The 27,087-nt window shown below is 39.5% G+C and overlaps 2 protein-coding genes and 1 pseudogene across 5 annotated transcripts; all 3 read left to right on the top strand.

The window, feature by feature from the left end:
- Window positions 1-1,663: 1,663 nt before the first annotated feature.
- LOC144373075 (gamma-crystallin B-like) lies at window positions 1,664-3,612 on the top strand (annotated as a pseudogene).
- Window positions 3,613-7,957: 4,345 nt separating this feature from the next.
- On the top strand, window positions 7,958-9,619 carry LOC101957034 (gamma-crystallin C). 4 transcript variants are annotated; one of them, XM_078036170.1, is made up of 3 exons: window positions 7,958-8,118; window positions 8,220-8,458; window positions 9,409-9,619. In XM_078036170.1, the coding sequence occupies exons 1-3, from the start codon at window positions 8,110-8,112 to the stop codon at window positions 9,605-9,607; spliced, it is 447 nt and encodes a 148-aa protein (XP_077892296.1). In that variant the 5' UTR covers window positions 7,958-8,109; the 3' UTR covers window positions 9,608-9,619. The 4 variants fall into 4 exon arrangements, with proteins under 4 accessions (XP_077892296.1, XP_077892295.1, XP_077892298.1 ...); XM_078036169.1 differs by having other exon boundaries at window positions 9,406-9,619; XM_078036172.1 differs by having other exon boundaries at window positions 8,220-8,463; window positions 9,417-9,619.
- Window positions 9,620-16,350: 6,731 nt separating this feature from the next.
- Window positions 16,351-17,811, top strand: LOC144373069 (gamma-crystallin D-like). Its single transcript, XM_078036167.1, has 3 exons — window positions 16,351-16,471; window positions 17,092-17,093; window positions 17,500-17,811. The coding sequence occupies exons 1-3, from the start codon at window positions 16,351-16,353 to the stop codon at window positions 17,743-17,745; spliced, it is 369 nt and encodes a 122-aa protein (XP_077892293.1). The 3' UTR covers window positions 17,746-17,811.
- Window positions 17,812-27,087: the final 9,276 nt, after the last annotated feature.

Raw genomic sequence — 27,087 nt, 5'->3', positions numbered from 1 at the left:
AAAGGGAATAGGAATGTAGCTCAGTGGTAAATCACCCCTGGGTTGAAACCCAATACTGCTTCCCTCCACAAATAAAATAAAAAATGATTTGATCATTGGCTATCAATCATTCTCTGCCATCAGCTACCCTAGTGCTGACACAATGACCTCCAGGGCAGAGCAAAGTGTTCATGGTGGCAGAGGTGAAGGTTAGGCCTTAGCTCCCACATGGCCAAGGCAAAATCAGCTACTGTCTCTGTACAATGTCCAATCTGCCAGCAAGAAAGACTAACTGTGCCTCAATGTGGCCCATATCTTGAAGAGATCAATCAGCCACTTGATGATGAGCTGAATACCTGGATTCCCTTTCCCCTTGGAAGAGATAATGACTCACCCTGATAGGAATCAATGCATACCCCAGGTATGGGTTTACCTTTTTTTCCTGAAGGGTCTTAGCCAGTAAACCTACTGCATGCTACATAAATAATACATGCTTATGATTAACAACCAAATTTTCAAAGAATAAGTATTGAAAAATGTAGCATCATTTTTACATTTTTGCAAAATCTCTTTAATTGCCATGTAGCCTCTGGAAAAACAACACTGCCCATTCATGAAGGAATGAGAGTGAATAAAAGGCAAATGACATCTTAGTATTATTTTGAAAACTGTCTCGGTGGTATGAACAGTTTGAAATTGTCTCAGAGACCCAAAGGGTTCACCATACTGTGAGATCCACATTTTCAAGAAGCCAGACGGGCTAGCCTGGATGCTGTCCAGCATCTAAGTCCAAGGACCTGGATGGGAGATACTTCTGCAGAACTTCTTACACTACTCAAACTGCCCTTGTCAAGAAAGCAAGGGTTTTAATGATTTTTTAAGAAGAAAGATCTTAAGATATTTGAAGAAGAGGTGGAATGGCAAAGAGGAAGCAGAATTTGGGCAGCCACAGCAGAAAGAAGCATTTAGGACCTTAGGGAGGAATGGAGGAAGATCACAATTATCTGCTTTCCTTCCAGGATTGCAGGCCCACTAAATGTGTGTGCAAAACCTCTGTTCTAGGGCTCAAGGCTAAATGAACAAGAGAGACTCCGCTGCCTCCAGGAGCCTATGAATTCCAGTCTAGTAATAATTCAATTCAAGGTGATTCCCCAAATAACAGTGATGATCATGGAATCTTGAATTCTAAGTAAGATTTATGCTTTTCAAAACACTTTCACAGATTACAGAATACTTCTCTTGATTCCCTCTTCCTTAAGATTCCCTCTTCCTTATTACTTAAATTCAAGTTTTTTAAAAAGTTAAAAAACACCGGTCCCTGAGTGCTAAACAAAATCACCTTTGAGAAGTCAATTAAGCACAGTAAACTATAAAATAAAATCATAGGGATAGAGTTTTGCTCTCCCTTTTGCTCAACTAAAAGAGTAAAGACTCTTTTCACTTTGGTGGCAACAACAGCTTTAGTGAATTAGAGCAACTCGAACCTACCAGAAAGAATGAGAGTAAACCATTCAGCCAACCCCGGTGGGCAACGGGAGGGAGAGCTCGGAGCTTGCAAATCCCCTCACTCCCGCAATGGGCCCTTTTGTGTGATTTCCTGTGGAGGCAGCAGTCAGGGCTGCTATATAGACAGCGATCCAGAGATCCACAGTACCGAGAGAACGTCCTTGTTTTCCCCTCCAACATGGGAAGGGTGAGTCCTGGGTGGGGACCTAACACTCCATCTTGGCCCTGGTGTAGCATCCTCAGTGGAGGCAAATCGCTCATGCTTCCACTCTTCCTTTGCAGATCACTTTCTAAGAGGACAGGAGCTTCCAGGGCCGCTGCTATGAGTGCAGCAGCGACTGCCCCAACCTGCAGACCTACTTCAGCCGCTGCAACTCCATCCGCGTGGACAGCGGCAGCTGGATGCTCTATGAGCGTCCCAACTACCAGGGCAACCAGTACTTACTGCGGCGGGGGGAATACCCCGACTACCAGCAGTGGATGGGCCTCAGCGACTCCATCAGCATCTGCCTCCTCATTCCCCAAGTGAGTGTGGTTCTGTCTGTGCCATTGGCTTCTGGAAATAAAAACCATGTAAAGGCATTATCTTAGGTAGGGACTGGGGGTGTAGTTCAGTGGTAGAGCACAAGCTCAGTAGACTTGATTTTCATCTCCAGCACCAAAAACAAAACCTTATCTTAAACATAATAGTTCCAACTGTAAATGCTTAGCGAGCGCAGGCTGGTGTACACAGATACCTTAGACGTAAAGCCTTTCTTCATGAACTCGGTGGTGGGATTTTTTAAAAAGTCATGTTCCCAGATTTTACATCTTACGTGCAATCAAAAATTAAGAAAACAAAAATCAAATCAGAAAAATTAGGATATTGGGGAGATGGAATTTACTATTTGTTCAAGATATAATTGCCTAAAGTGTTCATTCCAAGCCATATAAAGTTAGAAATCAAATGAATCAAAATTTATGAGTACAATCTGGAGCTGTTTGCTTGACTAAAAATTCTCTGATTTGTTTGGCCTTACTTTTCTCCTTGATGATTCGTCTTATCTTCTGGTTTCTATTCCAAAGTAGTGATCAGTAACTAATTATCTCACTTATAGATATAAATCAGAGGAAAAGACAATCCCAAACCAACGTTTGAGATTCAGTATTTTCTGGAAGGTGATTGCAGAATATTTAGAAAAGGGGATTGTGGGAGGTATGAGATATAGTGCCATCAAGTCAGAACTCATTAAGGCTATTCTAGCTGCCTAGGGAAATGGCTAAGTTGAGGATAAGAGGCCAGGGAGGGAGCCGAGGAGTCATTTGGTTTGAGATTTGAACCCAAACTGCAGATATGAAAAACAGGGATGAGGGAAACATGTCATCTTCTCTGTCACAAGAGCTTAATAATCCTATACTCCATAAAATACATGAAAATCAGTATATCAGTCTTACAGAAAATAGCTAAATGTTGATATTTTTCCAAGCAAATGCTGATATAATTTTAACAACAGTGATATATCAAATGATACCTTCCCTCCCAATGACTCTCACTTTTCTCCTTTGAGAAGCGCTATCTCAAAAAACCAAGCACTAAAATGCAGTGGTAAATTTTATTTTAAGCATATCTTAATACCTGAGAATGGGGGCTGGTGAGTGGAGGCTGAAAAGCTGCCAAGCTGCGTCCTTGCTTTGCCCATGGATCACTAGGTTCATTAGCAGTGAGCTATAGGTGGCTCCTGAGTTCTGAATACTGCAATATGATTGTTCTGGAAGCAAACTTGGATCCAGAGCATTTCTAGACAGGTGTACCCAAGGAAGCATGGGGCTTGGAACTTTAGTTTCTCTGTTTGTGTTGATTTTCCTTTTCTTTCCTGTCTGCCCTCCCAGCACTCTGGCACTTACAGAATGAAGATCTATGAGAGAGATAAATTTAGAGGACAAATGTCAGAGGTCACAGACAATTGTCTCTCTCTTCAGGACCGCTTCCAACTCAATGAAATCCAGTCCCTCAATGTGCTGGAGGGCTGCTGGGTCCTCTATGAGATGCCCAGTTACAGGGGACGGCAGTACCTGCTACATCCAGGGGAATACAGGAGATATCTTGACTGGGGAGCTGCAAATGCCAAAGCTGGGTCTTTAAGATGAGTCATGGATTTTTATTGAAGTATTAACATTCTCCACTTTTCTCCTTTAGAATCTAATAAAGAATGTAGCTTGTGATTCTGGCACTAATAGAGTCCTGTCTTTCTTTCAGTCTATTAAGCATTCATGAGGAGTAACGACACTAGGCCAAACATAATAGCATGTTTTCAAGATGGGAAGCAACTGCTTATAAAGGGAATAATGTGGAGAACAGTATTTCTGGCATGTTCTGATGACTAAAATATACAGGCTCAAAGAAAAGTTCCATTCAACTGGGCTAAAGCAATCTGTGGTTGTTTCATAAGGATATATCTGCGGCTACAATAATAAATAAGTAAGTACTTATTGAAACACCTCAAGTTATCCCTTCAGGTTGGCCCCATTGCTATACCTGATTAGGAGTCATTTGCAGCAGCTAGACTCTTATTTTAGCTTTGTAAATAAACAAGCTTGTCTTACCCATTGCCCTTATCCTGCTAACAGCCACATCCCTTCTGTCCCAAATCCATTTCCCCTCTTTCCTCCATGAGTTTTGCAATCCAAATATAATTCACTGCCTCTTTACCTTATGAACTCTGTAGAAGATTTAATGGCATTTTCCAAAAACACATACCCATGAAGAAACTCAGTCTCATATCATTTTAATAGGAAATAATGTACTATGAGTAATACATAGAAAATATTGCTGAATAGAAAATAAGCAATCTAAATTTTCTGGAGAAGACTGTGTGACTGCATATTTGTTCCCCTTAGTTTTTCAAAGTGAATTAAAGTGGGTAGTAAAACTCATAATAATAAATTTAAAAATAAGTGGATGAGGAAATTGGGTGAGAGGAAAAACAAAAATGGAAGAGATGAGATGGAACCAAAAGTGAAGTTCAAACTCAAGTTGTGAACTGGAACATGCTAAGTTAACCGAAGATAGATACAGATTTTGCTCAAGCAGCCAAGGCAGAGAAGGAAACAAGATCAGTTTCATAACTCACAGAGTTTAGAAGACAAATAAATTAATCAGTACAAGCTTCATTATCCTCAGTACCAACACCTAAAAGGAAGTTTTCTTGTAAGTCCTGGTAAAGAGGATATTGAGTAAACAACATCCCTAAAAACATCCTGTGTGAATAAATAATGTTCTTGGGGCTGTTTCTTGTGAAGTTCATCAAGGAAACAGATGACTTCAGGTCAAAATTCTTTGAAAGTATTCCATCCTTTGAGGCTCTAATGAATTGACCCAAATTTCACCTCACATGGCATATAAACAGAGTGAACATGTAATCTTTGTCTTAAACTGGGTCACTTCTGACCTATTATTAATAATTGCACTTGGACAAGAAGCACAAACTAAGATTGTTCTGGGAAAACCAGGACTCATGGATAGCCTATTGTATACATATATTACATGTGAAGGTTCGTTCCTGGAAAATAGTTTGATTTGGGGCTGGGGATATGGGTTGATGGTATAGCACTTTCTTGGCATGTATGAAGCCCTGGATTCAATCCCCAGAATTAAAAAAAGAAGAAGGAGAAGGAGAAGGAGAAGAAGAAGAAAGAAAAAAAAAAGTAGTTCAATTCTCAGATTATTTTGTATTAACTATTCCTAAAGCCCAGCTTTTTTAACCTTCAAACTCCCAAAGGTAGTGTTGGTTTGAAAGGTAGAGAATTGGTGTCTTCATGAGAAAGATCATTATATTGAAAACCAAGAGCAGTGTGAAAATGACATCATGTGTTTGGGAAATGACAAGTGGTTCAGCGTGATCGGACAGTGTGGCAAGAGACAGAGGAGGTCATGCCTGGTGTTAAGAAATCAGGACTTGATCATGAAGGCAACGGGAGTCAGGGAGCGTTTGGAACAGATGAGCATGTAACTTGATGTGTTTCTATTCCCATCATCCCAGCATTTTAGCAGAGTGCACCATAGAGAGGAGGCAAGACTAAGCAGAATCTGGAGACTGATAAAAATCACCAAGATAGAATAAGGACCCTAAATACCCTTCTTTCTTCTTCACCATTAAATCCCTTGCTCTCTTGGGGAGAGCGATTTGAGTAGGGTGAAGCATAATGCAGAACTATCCTAGCATCCCACTGTGTTTCCTGGGCTTGAGATGCTGAACAGCATCCAAGCCAGAATGTTGGTAATGTAGACCTCATAGTGTGGTATGGGGACCTTTGGAGTTCCCAAGACATTTTCAAAGTATTCATGAATACAAATTTTTGTCAGGACAAGTTTCAAAATGATTTTGAGATGTTATTTGCCTGTTTTACCAGGGTGTGATTTAAGTGCTGATAACCTTGCTTTGGTTCTCCAAATTTTATAGAACATAAATAGTGCTACAAAGCAGAATATGTTTCTGTCTACAGGTTTAAAGAGAATCTTAGCAGAGATGCTAATAAGGCCTTACCTGCGGATGGCTAAAACACATGATGTCCTTCTCAAAAAATGAAGGAATAAACCACAGAAGTGTATTTTTAAATTTGGTCCAAGAACTAATTGGTGCTGGTTAAAAATACAGGCATCTTGTTCTGATCTAATGATGTCAAATCTTGGGACTGGTAATTTGCATTTTTTTCTTTGTAGTAATTTGCATTTTTAACAAGCAAGGTGATTCTTTTTGGGAGAATGGGTACTGGGGATTGAACTCAGGGCACTCTACCCCTGAGCCACATCCCCAGCCCAAATTTTTGTATTTTATTTACAAACAGGGTCTAGTTATTTAGCACCTGGCTTTTTGCTGAGGCTGGCTTTGAACTTGTAGTCCTCCTGTCTCAGCCTCCCAGTAGCTAGGATTATAGGCATGCACCATGGTGCCTGGCACAAGGTGATTCTTAGGCATAACAGAGTTTTTAAAAACTAAAATTCCTTCCAAACCTAACTTTGTGTTTTATCCCCCCCAAAAAAAAAGACTTTGTAGAGAATAACTGTCTCAGGAATCCTTGAGATACTTTATCTTTAAGAGAGATAAGTAGGCTGAAGTTATCCTTGATGTTGTCACTCACTTCATTACCAGTATCCATGTCACTAGGATTACTAAAGCTCATTTTTTCCCGGTATGTGCCACATACATTATACACATAATTAATCCCATTTACTCATGCCAAAGTCCTTTAGCTAAAACCCACCAGGAATATGCCTGTCTTTAAACAAGTTAGGCTTATGACTGGTTGTGTCCTGGGAGAACTCACATGTTGGGGAAGACTGGAATGTTTTCTGTGAGAAAAGGTTGAAAGGAACCTAATCTAGGACTTGTACTTTGGTTGTGTGATTTGGGGAAGGGTCTAAAAAGTGGGGTTTCACTCTTGATTAGAAATTATCATAAAGCAGGATTAACTTTATGATTGGTTATCTCTACAAATCTTGCCCAGGGAAGAGGAGGCTAATTCTAATTCTAATTATAATTGACAAACAAGTAGCAGTTAATTATTTTAGCTGAGAAGGGGGTGTTTGTTATTTTGTGGGTGACACATCAACTTTATTTATGCTTGAGTTTAGACAAAATGGTGAAGTGTCCTTATTTCATCTCATTTTATCATGTCTCAGAGTAATCTTGCCAGAAGTTGGCACTTTATGGGATTGTTCATGTCTAATAGAAGAGTAAGCATGGCTTAGCTGCAGCTTCTAAATGTCAGGCTGCTCCTCTTTTGCTTTCTTCCTCATTCTTCATATTCTCTCTCCCAAGTAATTTGTGCTTTGAGAAGTTGGTGCTTTGCCATGGCCAGGCCATGCTGCTGTTCAGTGGACTTAAGTCAGGACAGCCCCAGTCCAAAGGTCCCACTCTTGTCTGGGAAGAGCTTCCTCTGCCCTTGGAAAAGGGGAAGCCATCCATAAAGTCATGCGCCTCTCAGTCTCGGGCCTCACGACCACAGAAACCTTTGCTCTGTTTCTTACAACAAGTTAATAGACTTACATAGGGTGCACCCACCAAACTAGGCATTAATAACTATGTTTTAAAGCATAAGGTCAACACAATCAGAAACAGTCAAGAGATCTGAATCTAGATTTGTGTCCTGCATTGAACTGGCAACTTATGTAAAGAAAAAAAAAATAAAATAAAAACTAAGATAGGCCAGCCTCTGTCATCTAAAAATATCAGGAAAATTCTCTCAGAATTCAAACCTCCCAGAATTCTGGAGATACTTCCGCAAAGGCACAGATTTTTTTCAGGAGACTCATGAGGTATAATGGAATCATAGTGTGGAGACATGAATTTTAGGTCAAAAGTTCAGACTGGTGAGCTGATAAATTTAGAAAACAGTAAGAATTCAAATAAAAGTGACGCAGAGCAGCACATACAGGACAGCATTAGAATATACCAGAGAACCAGGGCAAATCTTTAATCACTGCCCCTGAATGCAGCGTGCAAAAGGGATCCATAAAATCCCCTTATCACTCTCCCCGGCCCCTTTTGTGTTTTCCTGCCAACGCAGCAGGCCTCCTGCTATATAGACCTGCTTGGGCTGGCCGCTTCCAATGTACTGAGCTCACAAGGTCTGTGTCAACCAGCCATGGGGAAGGTAAGCAGAACACAAGTTAAAGAAAAATTTTTAAAAAGAGGAAACAAAGCCTTTGTGCTTTGGGAACAAATGATTTCATTCAAATTACTTTTCCTTTACAGATCACTTTCTACGAGGACAGGAGCTTCCAGGGCCGCTGCTATGAGTGCAGCAGCAACTGCCCCAACCTGCAGACCTACTTCAGCCGCTACAACTCCATCCGCGTGGACAGCGGCAGCTGGATGCTCTATGAGCGTCCCAACTACCAGGGCAACCAGTACTTACTGCGGCGGGGGGAATACCCCGACTACCAACAGTGGATGGGCCTCAGCGACTCCACCAGCTCCTGCCTCCTCATCCCCCCAAGTGAGTTCTGCTGCCTAAGGGACTCACTTGAGGGATGTTTTATTGATGTGGGTTTGAGGGAAAGAATTTTCCCTTTAAAAGTTAAGTGGGCTTTAGACACCTGCCTGGGCCTAGATGTGTACAGGCATGAAAACAAAGAAAAAAAAAACCCATTTAGAAGTGCCAGTTTTATTTTTAATTTCTGTCACCATTAGGTCAAAGTTGTTTGTGACAAATGTAATATCATAATGAGATACACAACAAAACTTGCAGATGGAAAGCTAGCTGGGCATAAGATGGCACTGTTTCTAGCAAATATATTTTTATCTACATGAAAGGAATTTCTAATAAATGAATTAAACACGTTGTACTATAGACTAGAAAACAATGAAAACTCAGTTTATCAAGATAGGTTATGGAAAGGTAGTATCCAAGTTTGTAAAAGTCTTTTAATTTGGAAGTGACTATTAAAACCAAAGTTTCATTGAATTACATTTTTAAAATCTTAAATATGCTGTTAAGTTTATATGTGTATTAATTGGAAGATATTATTCTTATTATGAGAATACTGGTCAAAATAGACTATTTGTTTTTACCCAAAATAGAGGTTTAAGCTAACACAGGGAGTTAGTAATCAAGATATTTGAGTTTGTAATCAATTCTCAGAGTCTGCACCTCTTTAAAATCCCATCTCCTAGATTAGAAAGGAAGGAAGGAAGGAAGGAAGGAAGGAAGGAAGGAAGGAGGGAAGGAAGGAAGGAGGGAAGGAAGGAAGGAAGAAATTAAGCATATGAATATTTGCTAAATGATAGCAGAAAACTTCCATGTACAGCCCTCGAAGCAGTTTTGGAGTCTCAGATTCTATATTCACAACCACAACACCCCGGCTTCCAGATTCATGTGGTGTTTGGATGAATTGTGGAAGAGACTCACTTGCTTTTTCCCATTCTTCTTTTTGTGGATGGAACAGGCAGGCTCCCACCGGATACAGCTATATGAGAGGGAAGACCACAAGGGCCTCATGGTGGAGCTAACCGAGGACTGCTCCTGCATACAGGACAGTTTCCACCTCAATGAGGTTCCCTCCCTCCACGTGCTGAAGGGCTGCTGGGTCCTCTATGAGATGCCCAACTACAGGGGACGGCAGTATCTACTGCAGCCCTAAGAGAACAGGACTGGGGAGCCGTGGATGCTAAGGCAGGCTCTTTGAGAAGGGTGGCAGATTTATACTAAAATAGGTTAACACTTCCATTTTCTCATTTTGGAACCTAATAAAGTATTTAGTCTGTATTGTTGGCAACTGCTTGACTTCTATTTTTCTTTAATTGTGTGCAAATCAAGCCACCTGTAAATGTTAAAGTTTAAGAGATATGGGGCACTCCTGTAATTCTAGCTACTTGGGAAGCTGAGACAGAAGGATCTCAAGTTTGAAGCCTGGGCAACTTTGTGAGACCCTGTCTCATAATGTTTAAAAGAGGAAATATAGCTCAATGATAGAGCATTTGCCCTGAGTTCAATCTCCAATATAGGAAAGGAAAAAAAGACAGAAAGAAAAAGAATGGGGAAGGGACCTGTTCAAGAACTTGAGAGTTTGAACAAGTCCCATAAGTTGGAAGGGCGGGCGTGTCAGAGCCAGAGACATGGCAACTGGTGAATGGAGTAAATATAGGAAATGTGATACATACACACACACACACACACACACACACACACACACACACATACCACATATATACCACAGTGGACTTTACTACTTTACTCAGCCAAAAAGAAGAACTAAATTGTGTCATTTGCCAGAAAGTGGATAGAACTTGAGGGCATTATGTAAACAAAATAAGCCAAACTCATAAAGTCAAAGGTCAAATGTTGTCTCTCATATGAGGAAGATAGAAAAAAGAAAAAAAAGACAGGGTGGGGTGGGGAAGGTGAGGTCTCATGAAAATAGAAGGGAGACCAGTAGAGAAAGGCAATTAGGGGAGAAGGAATAAGGAAAGAAGAGGTATCGGGAAACTAAACTGACCAAATTATATTATTATATTACGTGCAAGTACAAATGTGTAATAATGAATCCTACTATTATGTATAATTATATGGCACCAATAAAATTTTATAAAAAGCTAGAGACATGGGAGAGAGCAATTGCTGGGAAAAAAAGCATTCAGCTGAGGGCCTTGAAGAACAGTATTCTAGAAGTTTTTTTCTGACCCAAGAAGTGGTTGGAAACCCCAAAAGATAGAACCAGATGAGTTGTGAGGGCAAATTCAACTTGGCAAAAAGCGTAACTAGACTATATAAGGAACTGTAGTTTTATTCACTTTCAAATACTATACGATGTAACTAAGGCCAGGGCTGCCAATGATCATTGCTGTGCTTTTGTACAAAGTTACAGGCCCTCCACCTTCTTCAAAAACAGTTCCCCTGAGTGTGACTCCTGGCCAGTACTGGTCTTGGACCAAACATGCAGAATCTGAATGGACATAACATGGCACCCAGCCAATGCAAGTATATGCCACAAACAAAAAGATCTTTAACTACCCAAAATAGGCTCAAATTTAAAGGCATGTTAGAGAAAGCCATAATTTCTATCAATTTCATATAATTTTTATATGAAATAAATTATATATAAATATATAATAATTATAATTTCTCTTCTAGAAATCTTTCCTTGTTTATATAGATACCTTGTGAATCATGCTTCTTTTCTTTATGAAAATGAAATCATGCTGTACATATTAGTCTGCAACTTACTTGTAAAGTGGAATATAATATGGACATGTACCTAGGTTAGAATCAATCTCATTCTTCTTTATGGCAGAATGACATCCCATTCCAGAGGTCCCCTCAATTATTGTACCCTTTCTCCATCGCCATAGGGATTTTCCATTGTTGCTTTTATATATAATGCTGCAAACAATATCATTGTAAATGTTCTCTTATCTTGACATGGCATAATTTCAATAGAATAGAAACCTAGAAGTGACACTTCTTGCTCATTGTGCAAGTTTATTTTTTCTTTTAAAAGACTGCCTAATTATTAGATACTAGGGATCCTTACTTCTCGGAGATAGGATCTTTTTATTTGAGCATCTATTATGGACTAGGTATACATAGCACTGAGGGTGAAAATAACTACCAAAATGAACAAATGGCATTATCTTTATTGCCACAGAGTACTATATGGAAGAAAGTGTAAGTATTAAATCTAGCTAGTAATATCTAATCATTATTTAAGTCAAGCACATTACCAATGGCAAAATAATACAGATTAATCATTTATTCATTGAATACTTTCACTAAGCATTTTAAAATCATTTCATGACAAATTTTTATTGAAAATTAAATGGAATAATATTTATTTATATATTTCTCCTGTTATGTGCTTATATTTGTTAACATTTGGGTTGGAAAAATGTTTTCCTGACATGACATACATATTTAATACTTCCTTATGCATCTTAACCTTTCTACATTTCTTCTTCTTTTTTTTCCTGCTATAGAATAATATCTCCAATGGAAAAAGTTTCTAGTGTGTAGGAAACACTGTCCTCGCCATGATAGTTGGGTAACAGCGGAAGACCTGCATTGTAGGAACAACCACTTCCTGCCTTTGATTCTTTGGCTGGGTAACAGGAGGCCAAGAAGGAGCTTGTCCCAGGTTCTCTTCCTCTGCTACCTCCAGCTGATCCTCCTCCCATCCCACCTCCATCTCCTACCTTTATTCCCTTTCATTCACTTCTCCAGTACACAGGTCTTGGGGTACAAGCAAAGTGAATCCTCCAATACTGCCCCCCCATTCTATAGGAAGGGAGGAATTTCAACAAGATCCAGTGCTGCCATCTCCTTGTGCTAAAATTATCTAAGGTCTAATTATAAATCTTCTAAGGAACGAAAATCCTAAAAATAATCCAAATATTTTGTAAACACCTTATTTTTTTTTCTTTCTCTCCCACAAAATTAAAGTGAGTTTGCCACCCAACATGAAAATGGCCTCTTTTTTCTTGAGACTTTCAAAAGAGAAATACTAAGGAACCAGTTTCCCATTACTTTTATAGTCAGGTTTGTGCCTTTCTTGGTGAATCATACATCTTAGTGAAGGGTTTTAAAGAACAATAAATATTAATGATAGTTAACAATTTAGGTGGCAGATAGGGATGAAGGTGCCTGGGTAATACCACTTCATTCAATGTGAAATGTCATGTGACAAAAAGAGGATGACAGTTCTATAATAGAAGCTGTTAATAAAGAACATTATCTTGAAGTTTTTAAAAAATAGCTCAATCACATAGGCAGCTTCTATTCTGAACAAGAAGCCTATTATTACAATACTTATGTTCAATAATACAGATGTTCCATTACACTAAGTAACATACCCAGCTTCTCATAGCTAGTCTAAAGTAAGGATAAGACTTCAGCTCAATTTATCTAATGTCCCGAAGTCCATGTTTGTTCTAATATGGGGAGTTCTATGGAGGAATCATTTCTGAAATAATTCTAGGATAGAATTTATCCTAGAATCTGCCAAATTTATAATGATTTGAAAACATTGTAACAAGAAGATCCACCACCCCAAATGCTTACCTTATTTTTCACATAATTTCAGTCGAGCAGTTCTCAACATTTTAGATTTCCCAGGCCAATTTTCTTCAAATGGTTACATAATATTGCCAAATCATATTTTGATGGGCAAAGACATTTTAAACATAAAAACAAAAAAAGAAATTAAAAACTAAGTACCATCTATTCTTACATCATTTTATAAAAGACAGTTGTAAGAGGGCATTTTAGACCCCCAAATTACAAAAGTTTCTACTAACATACACTACAGTCCAGGAAAGAATTCTTGGAAACTTTGACACAATGTAGAGTTTTCTTAATTGGTAGAAAAAAAAACTGACCAAAGTTGAGCAGATTTGAAAACTCTTGTTTTGAGTTGCAAGTCAATGCCTTTGGGTGCCTGGGAGATGGTGTCTATAAGTGAAACACTTCCATTAAGACAACAGGAATGCTGTGGAGTATGTCAAACTGTGAACAGTGTGAACCAATACAAAGCATTATAAAAACCATCTACACACTGCACCAGCCAAACAAAGCATCTAACCATGGACACTGTAATAATTCCCCATGCATCTTCTCTCCCCACCAGGAAATGCCGTGGCACTATGTACACACACACACACACACACACACACACACACACACGCACGCACATGCACACACACATACACAATCTTCCTATGAAGCTTGTGAATATGAGAAAAGTAACTCTGACAATGACGAACATTAAATTTTCTTTCCATCCTAATGGAATGAGACTTAGCTTCATAAAATATTTTGAGTTCTAGAAAATAAGAAGAATGGTATTTTTATGTGCTTCATTTTGTAGACTATTATTTACACTAACTATACAAATGATTGACCCTGCATATAGCAAATCCCTAACCTGAACAAGTCTCTTTCACCATCACTTTTGTTTGAAACCACCCAAAAATGTAGGCAATGTTACTGGACTAGACAGCTCAAGACCATAGAGCCTGTCCTTCATCATTGCTTCCCCCTCCAATGACAGTCTCCATTAGTTATCCTAGGCAAATTGTGAAGAGCTCTCTGCCATAGCTTCTGTGCCACCTCTGTAAGGATTCTTGGGCCTCATGTTTACCTAGCACACTATGTACAACTAGAACTTGTCACTCCTGGAACTTTCTGTAGAACATTTAATCAAGCTACATTTTGGCTTGAGCCATTAGCTTTAAGCTCTATGAGAAGTCTGGGGTGCTTTCTTGTTTCTTCAGTGCCAGGCTGATATACAATTTTCTCTCTTCCCCATCAAAGAAAAATCCAAGTTCAAATCCCCCTGATTGGATTTTCCATATGCATCCTATATTTCAGCTGTAATTTCATGACAACAAGGGCAGTGGTCCCCACAAGTGTCCCCACTATGCTTTTTGAGTTTTTTTGCCCTGCTTCTTTACTTCCTGAATCACACTGTGCATACTCTCTGGGAATCTGAATTTTAATTTTTTTGTTTGTTTGTTTTATTATTTAAGTACAAGAGATTGAACCCAGGGGTACTTAACCACTGAACAACATCCCCAGACCTTTTTATTTAGAGACAGTGTCTCACTAAGTTGCCTAGGGTCTCAATAAGTTGCTGAAGCTGGCTTTGAACTAGCCATCCTCCTGTCTCAGCCTCCAGAACTGCAGGGATTACAGGCATGCACCATCACACCTGGTTCTAGTTCTTTCTCTTTTTACTGCTTGCATCCATCAACCTTCTCTCCAGAGAATCCTGGACTCAGAAATAGCACTGAGAAAAACGTGGTTTCAATTTATTCTTTATTACTTTAATTATAAGATTACTTTTTATGTGTTATGTTCTGGCTACTTATTTTCCACAACCTAAACATAAGTAACTTTCAACATATGCCTTTACATAGTGGCTAACAAGAAACCAGAAAATAAGAATCAAAAGCATATTGCACATAGTCAGCATTTATTCATAAATACCAACTTACAAAGATTTATGACTCAAAGACTTACATGGGTTGACAGAGGGCTGTGACTCATTCTTTGATCATGAAAAAGGCTAGACACATAGGCTATCTTCACTCCAGTGCTCTTTGTAGTCCATCAAACTGTTTTCCAGACCAATAAATATTTTCTAAAGTCTTCCTAGCGTCCCAGCTTCTAGACATTTATTCCTTCCTCTCCCAACACCATTCCAGCCATAGCTCCTCTTTGTGTTTGTACAATAAATTTCCTCTGAGTCAAAGGGCTCTGTTTACTCTTGTTCACCAGAGAACAAAGGCCTGTTTTTGATCCTACTAGAAATGTGTTTCTTAGGAATTTGCTTTTATCTTATAATAAGCTAAGAGGTAATATGTTTTGGTGTTTTTTAAATGTATTCAGTTTTCTTATTTCCTTAGACATCTTCTTTTACTTCTTCTGAGTATCTTAAAACAATTTTCCCTTTGGAATCACAGAACCACAATTAGCTCAGAGAAAGATCTAATTCTCAGACTTCTTGCCCATGCCTCTGCAACAAAAGCAGAACCATGAAGATCCATGTCAGCCGTGTTTTCTACCATATGGAAAATCTGAAACTCTATGAACCCCCAGGGGAAAACACTCCAATTTCTTCCATCTTCTAATCCTGAAGTTCTTCCAAGGGACTAACTTGAAATTTTTAACATTCGTTTGGACCCATTTCCATCCTTTTTCATAGCCAGTATTCTAGATGGGTGCACATAGACATCATGGAAGTTCTTAACAGATTAACCTATATTTATCATTTTAAGACTTTGCTTTTCTTACTCCCCCACTTAGACTTCTTTTGTTTTTTCCCAACGTGTATGAATAAAAGTGTGGACTATATATGAAATGGCTGAAGCTCTATTTCTATTATTAAATAGACAATATCCCAAATTAGTTTTTTTTTCCCAAACCATCTCAATAGCATCAGCCAGTGATACCAACTCGAATCCTCCAGAGAGAATGGGAACACAATGAGTCCGTGGACTATGACAGCAAAGAGAAAAGAGAGAGACTTGCCCCTGCCCCCCCCCCCCCGCAGGCCCCTTTTGTTCCGTTCTGCCAACGCAGCAGCAGCCCTCCACTATATAGACCGCCCGCCGCGGCCCCACACACTGAGCTCGCACCGTCCGCCTCCACCAGCCAGGGGGAAGGTGAGCCCGGAGGGGGAGGGTGCCAGGGGCCCAGGAAGGGGCGCTGGCACCTGGGGACCCGACGCCGCCTCAGGCCTCTGAGCCCGCGCCTGGCCTTGCCTTGCAGATCACCTTCTATGAGGACAGGGGCTTCCAGGGCCGCCACTATGAATGCAGCAGCGACCACTCCAACCTGCAGCCCTACTTCAGCCACTACAACTCGGTGCGCGTGGACAGCGGCTGCTGGATGCTCTATGAGCAGCCCAACTACTTGGGAGGCCAGTACTTCCTCCGGCGGTGGGACTACCGCGACTACCAGCAGTGGATGGGCCTCAGCGACTCGGTCCGCTCCTGTCGCCATCCCCCACGTGAGTCCGGTTCATCCCGGGACGAGGCCTTGAGGACCCTGACTGCATAGTTTCCTGCAAATGTTAATCATTTGAAGTACAGGTGATCATTCAGAATGAAAAACAACCTGTTTGGGAAAAAGATCCACAAAAGCTGTAGTGGATTCCTTCAATCCAGTCCCCTCACCCACCCTCCCACACACAGAGACACAAAAGCAAAGCATTACTCAGATACCCACTAATCAATGGATATTTATTACCTAGAACTGTGTTAGCAGCCCTGGGAAAGGAATGTATATGATTCAAGTCCTGACCTGGAATCATTTAGAATGGCAATGTAGACAAATCACTAATACCTAATAGAAGAGTGATTATGTGCCTGATGGTATGGTAGTTATTGAGCATAAGTGATTTTTTTTAAAGACTCTCCCTTCTTTGCTCCCAATGTGAATATTTTAGTTCACCTCAAAGTACTTTTCTCAATGGAGAGCAACAAAGAATTTGCCCATGTGCCACATATATTTCTCTGTGTTTTAAAACACTAAAATTTGTGAAAATTTAGTCCTTGAACTTCCTGGTTTTTCTTTCCAATTTTTCCATATTCTATTCAAAAATTGAGTATGGATTGTCTGAGACCTAAGATGTTTAGTGTTTTACATTTTATCTTTTATTTCTGTTTTAAAATAAAACATTTCCTTAAAATGGGGGAGAGAGAGAGAGAGAGAGAGAGAGAGAGAGAGAGAGAGAGAGAGAGAGAGAGAGAGAGAGAGAGATCAGCTGTTAAAGGTTTGGGTTTCTCTGTAGTACAGGGGTAATATCTTAATGTATTCAGGAGCAGTATATCTTTCTTGGTCATTCAGTCAAACTTTATCTTGGAAAGATACTAAACCTCTGCCCTCAGTAAGGAGAAAGTCCTAAAAATTAGGGATTATTTTTTTTAAATCTACTTCAAAATGACTCGAACCAGTTCTCTCTAAACTGGCCTGCACTAATGTGTTAACGATATTTCTTTTTTGCTTTTCTCCCCTTCCTGTTTCTGGGCCTGCCAGGCTGGCTCCCACAGGATCAGACTGTATGAGAGGGAAGAATACAGAGGCCAGATGGTAGAGATCACTGAGGATTGCCCCTCTGTTCAGGACCGCTTCCACTTGAGTGAGATCTACTCCCTGAACGTGCTGGAGGGCAGCTGGGTCCTCTATGAGCTGCCCAACTACCGCGGACGGCAGTACCTACTGAGGCCGGGGGCTATGAACGCCCGAGTGGGCTCTTTGCGGAGGGTCATGGATTTCTATTGAAATGTGTTCTCCTTCATTGTTTTTCAATCTGGTAACTAATAAAATATTTTCTTTGTGTTCCTGGCATCGATTTGCTTGTGTTGTTTTTTTCTCTCCTACCTCCTAATAATAATTTTATTTGCACACATCTGTGCGGGCATGTGTGCGCACTCACACACACACACACACACACACACACACACACACACACATACACACACCACAGTGCAAATGGCAAACCAGATGTGTGATCCACAGGTAAGAAAGGAAATTCTCACAATACAAATAGAAGTACACCTTCATATTAAGAGAACTTTACGGTTTACAAAATACTTTCATAATATCTCCTTGTACTCTAGACTTTAAACAACTTTACTGCTTCAAACGAGATTTTTAGAAATCTATTCAGTTTTTAGTTTTCTCTGAAGACTGAAACTCTGAAAGTCAAGACTCAGACAATGTGACCTACTTTTGAGATCAGAGATTCTAAACCTGGATACCATAAAGGATTTTGGAAGGTTCTGAATCCCCTAAACTTGTAGACAATAGTTGAGTTCATGAATCTGTCAGATTCCCTTCTTGCTGAGGTGACCATGTAACACTCTCCTGGTCATTGAAACATAATTGGAGAAATGTTAATAGGGAGATAGAAGAGATGGTTCTGGAAAAATATCTTTCTTTCCAAAGAGAGAGAGCAGATGTTCCTGGTGCCACAATTACCTCATTTCTGTAAACTTACACAAAAGAAGTGACAAGTGAGAGAGAAAGGTCAGGAGAATTGCGGAGATGTTGCCCTGATGCAATGGAGGTTCTGAAGCAATGCCAAGACCCTTTTTCCTTGAGATTTCCAAGAAAGGAAGTAAAACAAACCCATGTTTGTTTAAGCTCAGTGTTAACTGGGTGTTACCTGCAGCTCAACCCAGATTTCCAGATGAACTTCAGGTGAATTTTCTTGTTTAAACCTTATTCAGAATCTCAGAGTTCCCTGTTTGAAAATGAAAAATTAAAAAGAAAAGAAAAGAGAGGGAGGAAAAGAAAAGAGAGGGAGGAGAAGGAGAAAGTAGACATTATGGAATAATGTAGTCATGTTTTACATAACTTAGACCTGTAGACCAGCTAACCTAGAAAATTCATTTTATACAAGGTAAACTGAAGTCCAATTCTATTGTCACATGGTCAGTTATAATAATGTGTCATCAGAATCCAGAATCACAGCTCAGAAAATTACTGATTTCCCATTATGGAATCAGGAAGATTTTTGTCAAAGTAATGACAGCACTGGCTTAAGGATTCTTACCAGGAAGTCTTTGCAAACAACCAATCAGAAATTGAATTAAATACTTTGGATAATCCAGAATGACATTTCTCCCTGTGCAGGCATGCACACATCCACATACATGCAGTTATATGTCCTTATCTAGCTTTATATATACATAGTATGTGTGTTAGTATAATATCTATAAGAACACAGGGAAATAGAACATTGTATTTACTTATGCACGCTCTGTCCCCACCCCTTGCTTCTCTTTTCCTTTTTGTTTCCTTTGTGTACTTGAGATGGAATCCAGGACCTTGTGCATGCTAGGCAAGTACCCTACCATTGAGCTACATTTCCCACCCTGTTTTATCTTACTTGTGCTCTCACTGCTAGAATTTTAGAAAGGAGAAATGACTAAGTGCCTAGAATCATTTTCCTGATTAAAAATCTTTGCTGTTTCTCTATTACACAGAGGAAAAAATTAAATTCCTTCAAGAACCTGGCCCCAACTTGCCCACTTCATTACCTATTACCTGGCCCCTGTAGATCTCTGCATCCGTGTCGCTGAATCCTCCATGCACAGCAAACACGGCCACATCTCTTTGTCCTTGTTCACATCTTTTCTTGACTTGGATTACTTGTCCCTACCTTCTGGTGTTCTGCTTTTCCTTCAAAGCAAGGTCAAAATTTGTCTTTAATCCCCCATCCCAAACTGCATCTGAGCCAGTTAGGATGTTTTAGAGTGAAAGTAGCAGCAACTCCATGCATATGCAAGAGGTAAGCAATACAGAAACCTATTAGCTCAGATGGCAGGAAGTCCTGAGATAGCACAGGATTTAGGGATGGTTGATTCAGCAGCTCAACACTATCACCTGGGCCCCAGGTTTTTGTCTGTTTCCCACCATACTTAGCATTATCCTGAAGCTGGTATTCCTGGTAGCCATGGGATAACTGTAAGTTGCAACTGAGGCAATATACAAGAAAGGTTGATGAAGGAAAAAGCCAAGAGCAAAGTTGACCTACAATACAATTATGCCCAGACCACAAATTCCCAGGATTCAAGGGGATCTTTCATATTATCAGGTTCTTGAATGTAATTTTTGGTGAAATAAAGATATGGAGTGAGTAAAGGGAGATAAAGGGAGGAATTCCAGAAAGAGAAAGGTAGTAATAGAAAAAAAAATAAGGTGTTAATTATATTATTTGTCATTATAAAGTAAAATGACCGCAAAAATTTAAGATAAAGTGTTTTAGATACTTTTAATTCTCTTATAATCTTGGGGGGGCATTTTAATAGTACCTACTATTGAAAAACTTTTATAGTTTCCTATGCTTGTGTGATAATGAATGTCCTTAAGAGCAGCAGAGGAAGAAACATAAACTTTTGACCCAGTGAGTTCACTTCTAGGAACCTGTCCTAAGATACAAATTCTAAACATGGAAAAAATGTTGTGCACAAACGAATCATTCAAGTAATAGTAACATAATAAAACAAGTGGAAATTGCCTACTTTTCCAGCAGTAAAGGAATAATCAACAGTGGCACTTATACTTAATGAATACTTCAGTTTTTTCAAATAATTATTTATGAAGTGGTAACCTGAAAAGCCATTTGATGTAACACTCACTGAAATTGATAAAGTCAAAATTATATTTGTATGTATTATATTTGTATGTTTTCCTGGTAGGTGCTACATTTTCTTGCTGAAATACAACAGAATTTTAATAGTTGCTTAAAAACAATGCACCTATTACTCTCTTTATTCTGACTTGGAAGTAAAACATTTTTGTCCCCAAAAATATTGAGACATAAGGAAAAATGATTCAGGCAATAATAAAAATTACCCCACTCTATAGAAATAAAAATAAGAACAGAATAAACACTGTTAAAATTTTTAGTTCATGTGATATTTTTAATGTATATATTTTTCTTAACTAGTTAATAATATTTAAAATGTGACATCACCACTATCCATCTATTTCATCATCCTCAACTGAAACTCTATATCCATTAAATAATAACTCATGAGGTGCAGTGGTGCACTCCTGTAATCCCAGCAATTTGGGAGGCTGAGGCAAGAGAATTACAAGTTCAAAGCCAGTCTCAGCAACTTGGGAGACACTGCCTCAAAAAGGGGTTCTGGGGGGGTGTAGCTCAGTGGTAGTGTCCCTGAGTTTAATTTCCAGTACCATGCACACAGGTGCACGCACGTACACACCACACACACACACACACACAACACCTTATTGCCACCACCACCCCAGGCCATGATAACCAGGCTTCCATTTTCTCTCTTGCTCTCTTTGCATCAAAATCTTCTAGGTACCTCAAATTAATGGGAACAGCATATTTTTGTCTTTCTGTGTCTGGTTTATTTCACTTAGCATAATATCTTTTCCCCATTGAGTGATCTTGACACTCTTGTCAAAAATAATTTAGCAATGCATGAGGATCTTTTTTCTGGACTCTCTATTCTATTGGTTTATACGTCTAGGTTTATGCCAATACCACATTGTTTTGATTACTATAGCTTTATAGTAAGTTTGAAAATCAGGAAGCATGAGTCCTCCAAATTTGTTCTTTTTGAAAACTGTTTTGGCTATTTGGGTCCCTTGAGATTCCTAAAGAACTTTAGGATAAATATTTCTGTTTCTGCATAAAATATTGGAGTTTGGGCAGAAGATTGCATTGACTGTGTAGCTTGTTTGGTGTAGTTCTACCAAATTAACAATATTAAATCACCCAATCCATGAACATAAGATTTCTCTCCATTTATTTCTCTTTAATTTCTTTCAGCCATATTTTGTAGTTCCCAGTATCTTATATGTGGCTTTTTTTGTTTGTTTGTTTTAAGTTAACATCTGGTGAGTATTTCCATATCTTTAAATAAATTTTTGAAGGATGTGGGTTTTGGTAGCTCCATAGAATCTTATCAAATAAATGTTACATACAAAACTTATTGAATGGGCCATTTTGGACATTTTATTAGTATCTAATTTTCTATATTATGAACAGTGTTTTGATTAATTAATCTTTATAAGTATTTACTTCTGTTGGGTCCCACTTACTAGCTACCGGTGTAGGGCAAGTAATTTAGCATTTCTGTGCCTCAGTTTCCTAGTTTGTAAAAATGTGGGGGTAATATACTTTTAACCTTCTGAGGCTTAAAGGTAGATGAAAAGAATTACTACTAATAGTAATTCTCTTACAATGATGCCACAAAGTAATTACTGTACAATAAGGATTTATAACCTTGCTTATTATTATTTGGATTGTATATTAGTGTTTTTCACAAAGTATCAATAGTGGGTTAAAGGTCAACTGCATCAGAATCTTCCTCCCCACACCCATGCTTGTTAAAGTTCAAATTTCTAGACCTCCATCCCAGGTAATTATTATGCAGATGACATTTGAGAACCACAGTTCTAAATCACATGTTTGTAATACAGAATTATATCCAAAAACATGCACACCCCTATTTACATACTGCACTTTTCACTGGGAAACAACAATGATCAGAATGACACACCTGAGAGCTCATAATGGGAGAGCTGAAGATCCTATAGAATTTGTACAATAATTATCCCAGTAACAGACTAGCAGCACGTGGGTCTAAAGAGTGGTGGGAGCATGAGGACAGGAACCTAAGACACTAGGCAGTCTTCTGAAGTGCTCCAAATGCAACCACAGCTAGGATCGACTTTGAATGTTCCCAAGACCATGCAGATCACTTCGCGCAAGTATAAAGGATGCGGCTCCAAAACTGATTGGTAAAATATCTAACATTTTCTAGAAAAAGAAATTGAAACAGTCGTCACACTGACATGACAGGCAATACCATTAAGGGATTGGAACTCTGAAATGTGATTGAAATCTGAATGGTAGGGCTTGACTCTGAACTGTACCTTGTATTACAAACAAGAATCTCAAGTGGGGTTTCCCCAGACACAGATCATAAACCAGTGACTCACAGGGAGGTGATTTATTACTAGGGAAGTGCTTCCAGGGGAAAAGATGAGGGAATTGGGAAGCAAGACATACTTTGGGAAGAAGCTGGCTGGGCCTGATCTTGGGAGAGCCCTGGGACAGAATCGCAAAGGTTCCAGATGCTTGAATCCCACATCCGTCTCTTCTGTCATGGGAAAGGAGGACACAGGACTCTCAGAGCCTTCTAACTCTCCTTACTAGTGAGGGGCAATCTGCAGAAGATTGCAGGGCAAGTTTCAGCAGCAATGCCTACAGAAGCCAGTCTGAGCACTGACACTGAGAGCTGCTAAAGAGGTCCTGTGGGGATCTGGGCAGATCAAAGCAGCAGGAATGAAGGGTCTACCTTGTAAGGTATGAGCTTAAAATGACATAATGACCATATACACTTCTCATCAAGTGTCTGCTATTATTACTATTAGGTTCTGAAGATTTGGGTAATAGAAATGTCGTGAACTGATTTTGTCCTGTAGAACCATAGAAAGAAGGCATGACACATAACAAGGAAACACTGAGTAATTCAAGTTGGCAGAGACATGAGGGAACCAGAGTAGAAAGTTTAGAGAGAAAGTAGTCAGGCAATTGAGGCAACATTGATGCAGGATAGAAGTAAAACAAACAAACAAACAACAACAACAAAAAAAAGTTACAAAGGAGATAAAAGGAGGCACAAGGAGAAACTTTTAATTTAAATTTCTTTGTGTCTTTCCACGCCTGTCATTCTCCAAGCCAGTCTCGGTTCCAGGCCTGCCACGAGGAAATCTGTAAATCTTAGAGTTGCCATAAGGTGACTCACTTATGATAATTAGCTTGTGCACTGCTAATTAGCCTGTGCAATAAAAATATTAGGCAAATTGAGGTATAATATTTTTAAAAATCTATGATTTAGGGGGATTTCCAGTATTATCTGTTCATCAAATAATGGAGACCATGTCAGCTTGAAGTACCCAAGAACAACCAGACTACCAGAAATCAGACTGATGCCATCCCCACATACCTTCCCATGCCCACGCATCACCAAGTTTCTTTTTTTTTTTTTTAAAAAAAAGGTGGGGACTCCAAAAGTGCATTCTCCTCTTGAGATGGCCCATATTCTCCCTTGAATGTGTATCTGCTTTTCTAAATAAATCTCAGTCTCTGACTGACATGTGCTGAATTTTTTTCCCACCATCTATATCAAGGACCTCAGGTGTCCTGAGTTGAAGAACCCCTCTCCAGGAATTCCTCTTCTGGCATTACTGATCAGCTTAAACTGAGACAGAATGATGTCATTAGAGGGCTAACAATGGGTGTCTGGAACCTGAGCTCCAAAGCAAAGGAGACCAGGAAAATGATGGAACAAGCAAAACCATTTCAAACTCATAGAAGCAGAAAAATATTAAAGAGAAGCATCAGTATAAAACATTGGCCCTGCTCCTTCCACTCCAAGCAAGGCCACCATATTCTCCTCCCAAAGCTGCAGCATGTGGGGCATGTGGACTCTGAGTCTGAAGAGGTTGTTGTACAAGAATCAACAAAAGCTATTTAAAATGCTTCCATTTTCCTTCTGCTCCTCTCATTTCCCTCCATCTGAACTATTTTAATGACTTCTTAACTTAGTTACCTATATCCAGACCTTCCAGCTTTTGTAAAACAATTTTTTCTCTAAAAAGAAAAATTGGAATATTGAATACAGTTGTTATTGTTTACACATAAAGTGTCCCCCCAAATGCTTATGTGTTGAAACATGATCCCCAGCAAGGTTCAGAGGTGGGGCTTTTAAGCAGTGATTACTGCTCTGATCGCATCAGTGGATTAATCCATTTGCTGGGCTAATTCATTGGCAGCTCAATGGACTTCTGGATGTAATTGGAGGCAAGTGGGCATGACTGGGGACTACATATTGTCCTGTTCCCTTCCTGTCTTTTTGCTTCCCAGTTGCCATTCTCTTCTGCCATGATATTCTGCCTCACCTCAGACCCAGAGTAATGGAGCTGGCCAGCCAGGGACTGAATCCTCTGAAACCTTATGCCCAAAATAAACTTTTCCTCCTTTAATAGTTATTGTCACATATTTTGGCCACAGTGAGGAAAAGCTGACTAACACAACAATGTTTTATAATATGGGTTATTTTAGTTCTAGTGTCTTCTAAGTTTATTTAAAGAAACTTTTATTTTAAGAGAGGAAGAGGTGAGGAAGAAAATAGTGACCAGCTGGCAAATTGCTGCTGTCATTCAGGCAAGAGGAGAGGGTGGCTTGAGGCAGGGTATTGGCACTGGTAAAGGTGCAAAGTGGTCAGACTTCTAATATATACTGAAAGTAAAACCAACAGAAACTCCTGATGGGTTAAATGGGGCACAAAAGAGATTTGGTCCAAGCAACTAATTAAAAGGATGGAACTGCATTCAACCCAAATAGGAAGGGCTGCAGGGGAAGAAAGAGTTGGGGAGGAAAGTGTCCTATTTGGGATAAGAAGAGTTTGAGATACCCATGATCATCCGAGAGAAGTTGTTAACCAGGCAACTAATTACATTAGAAAGGAATTCAAGTAAAAGATGTGGGCCAGGCTCTGTGTCCCAGTGACTCAAAAGGCTGAGGCAGGAGGATTGAATGTTTGAGTCCTGACAATTTAGTGAGACTCTGTCTCAAAAAATAAACGGACAAGGAATGTAGCTTAGTGGCAAAGCACCTCTTGATTGAATCCCAAGTAGAAAGTAAGAAAAGGAGGAAGGAAAGAAGGAAGGGAGGGAGGGAGGGAGAAAAGGAGGGAGAAGTGTGTGGGCTGGGTATAAATGTTTGCAAATTATTAATGAGGAGATGGGATTTAAAGTCATAAGTTTGGATAAGGTACCCAGGGTGGTATGTGTGTACCTATATGAGAAGGCCCGGGGGCAACCCAGCTATGAGGGCAAGGCAAAGAAGAATAAATGGGGGGCGGGGCTGGGGTTGTGGCTCGCCTAGCACATGGGAGGCCCTGGGTTTGATCCTCAGCACCACATAAAAATAAATAAATAAAATAAAGATATTGTGTCCAGTTACAACCAAAAAATAAATATTAAAAAAAATTAAAAAAAAGAATGAATGGGTCAGGAAGGCTACCTGCTGTAACAAAGCCTAAATAAATAAAGGAAAGAGGAAAAAGAAAAAAAAATTAAGTTAACTTAAAAGTTAACTTTAAAGTAAGTTAACTTCTAAAAATAATTTTTGAAAATGATAATGACTGTTAACTAATTATTTAGATAAGTCTGGGATCATTGAAGTCAGCAGGAACTATGTAGTATAATCAGAGAAGTAGAATAAAATTGTTGTGTATCACTTTTTATCCCCCCCCATTATATTAGAAAGTACCACCTACTGACTCATTAAGGAAAATTTAAAAACTAAAGAAAAATACCATAATGTCCATGTACTCATATTTGGTTAAAAGAGAGATCGAGACTTTGGAGTTCTAATAAGCCCAGCAATAGGAACCAGGTGCATAATGAAATCCCTAGATTAAGTGACAGCAGACACCCAACAGTACAGGGCATGCCCTGAGCTCACTAAAAAGGCAGAATCTTGGGATGCACCTCAGATCTGCTGCATTTTAATGAGCTTCTCAGCTGGTCCTTATATACACACAAGTTTGAGATCCCACAGCTAAAGAGTACAAGTATATCCTAGAGTGATAGTGTTCCCCCACCACCAACCCCCCAAAAATAAATAATATATGGATCTCTCAAGTTTAGCTATACAGTCACTATGAAGCTATTTTAAGTGTCAATACTTGGGCCCCACTCATGCATTAATTCTGAATCAATTACACAACTTACAAATAACTTCTCTCTTTTGATTTAAACTCTACCAACTCTCCTTAGGTATCCAGATATTCCTAACACTTAAGAAAGATAACGCTTGGGTGGAAAGCAGGGTCAAGATGGGAGTCCCTACTTCCTTACAAATTGACCTAACTACCAGACACAGGCAGAGGCAGCTGTCCACTTGCAGGTGCCCTCCTGGTGGCAGAGCTAGGCAGAGTAGATGGCCCAGCAGAGAGCCAGGAAGAGGCCTAGTGACAAGGGGGCCACAACCTATCCCAAGGTGGGCTTTTCACTGGTTAGGCCAGTTGAACCACCTGAGGACCAACAAGACATTTATTTAGC

This window comes from Ictidomys tridecemlineatus, unplaced genomic scaffold (genome assembly GCF_052094955.1).
Source record: "Ictidomys tridecemlineatus isolate mIctTri1 unplaced genomic scaffold, mIctTri1.hap1 Scaffold_223, whole genome shotgun sequence".
NCBI lineage: Eukaryota > Metazoa > Chordata > Mammalia > Rodentia > Sciuridae > Ictidomys > Ictidomys tridecemlineatus.
The sequence above is the reverse complement of the archived record's forward strand: the minus strand, read 5'-3'. Positions and strand labels throughout refer to the sequence as shown.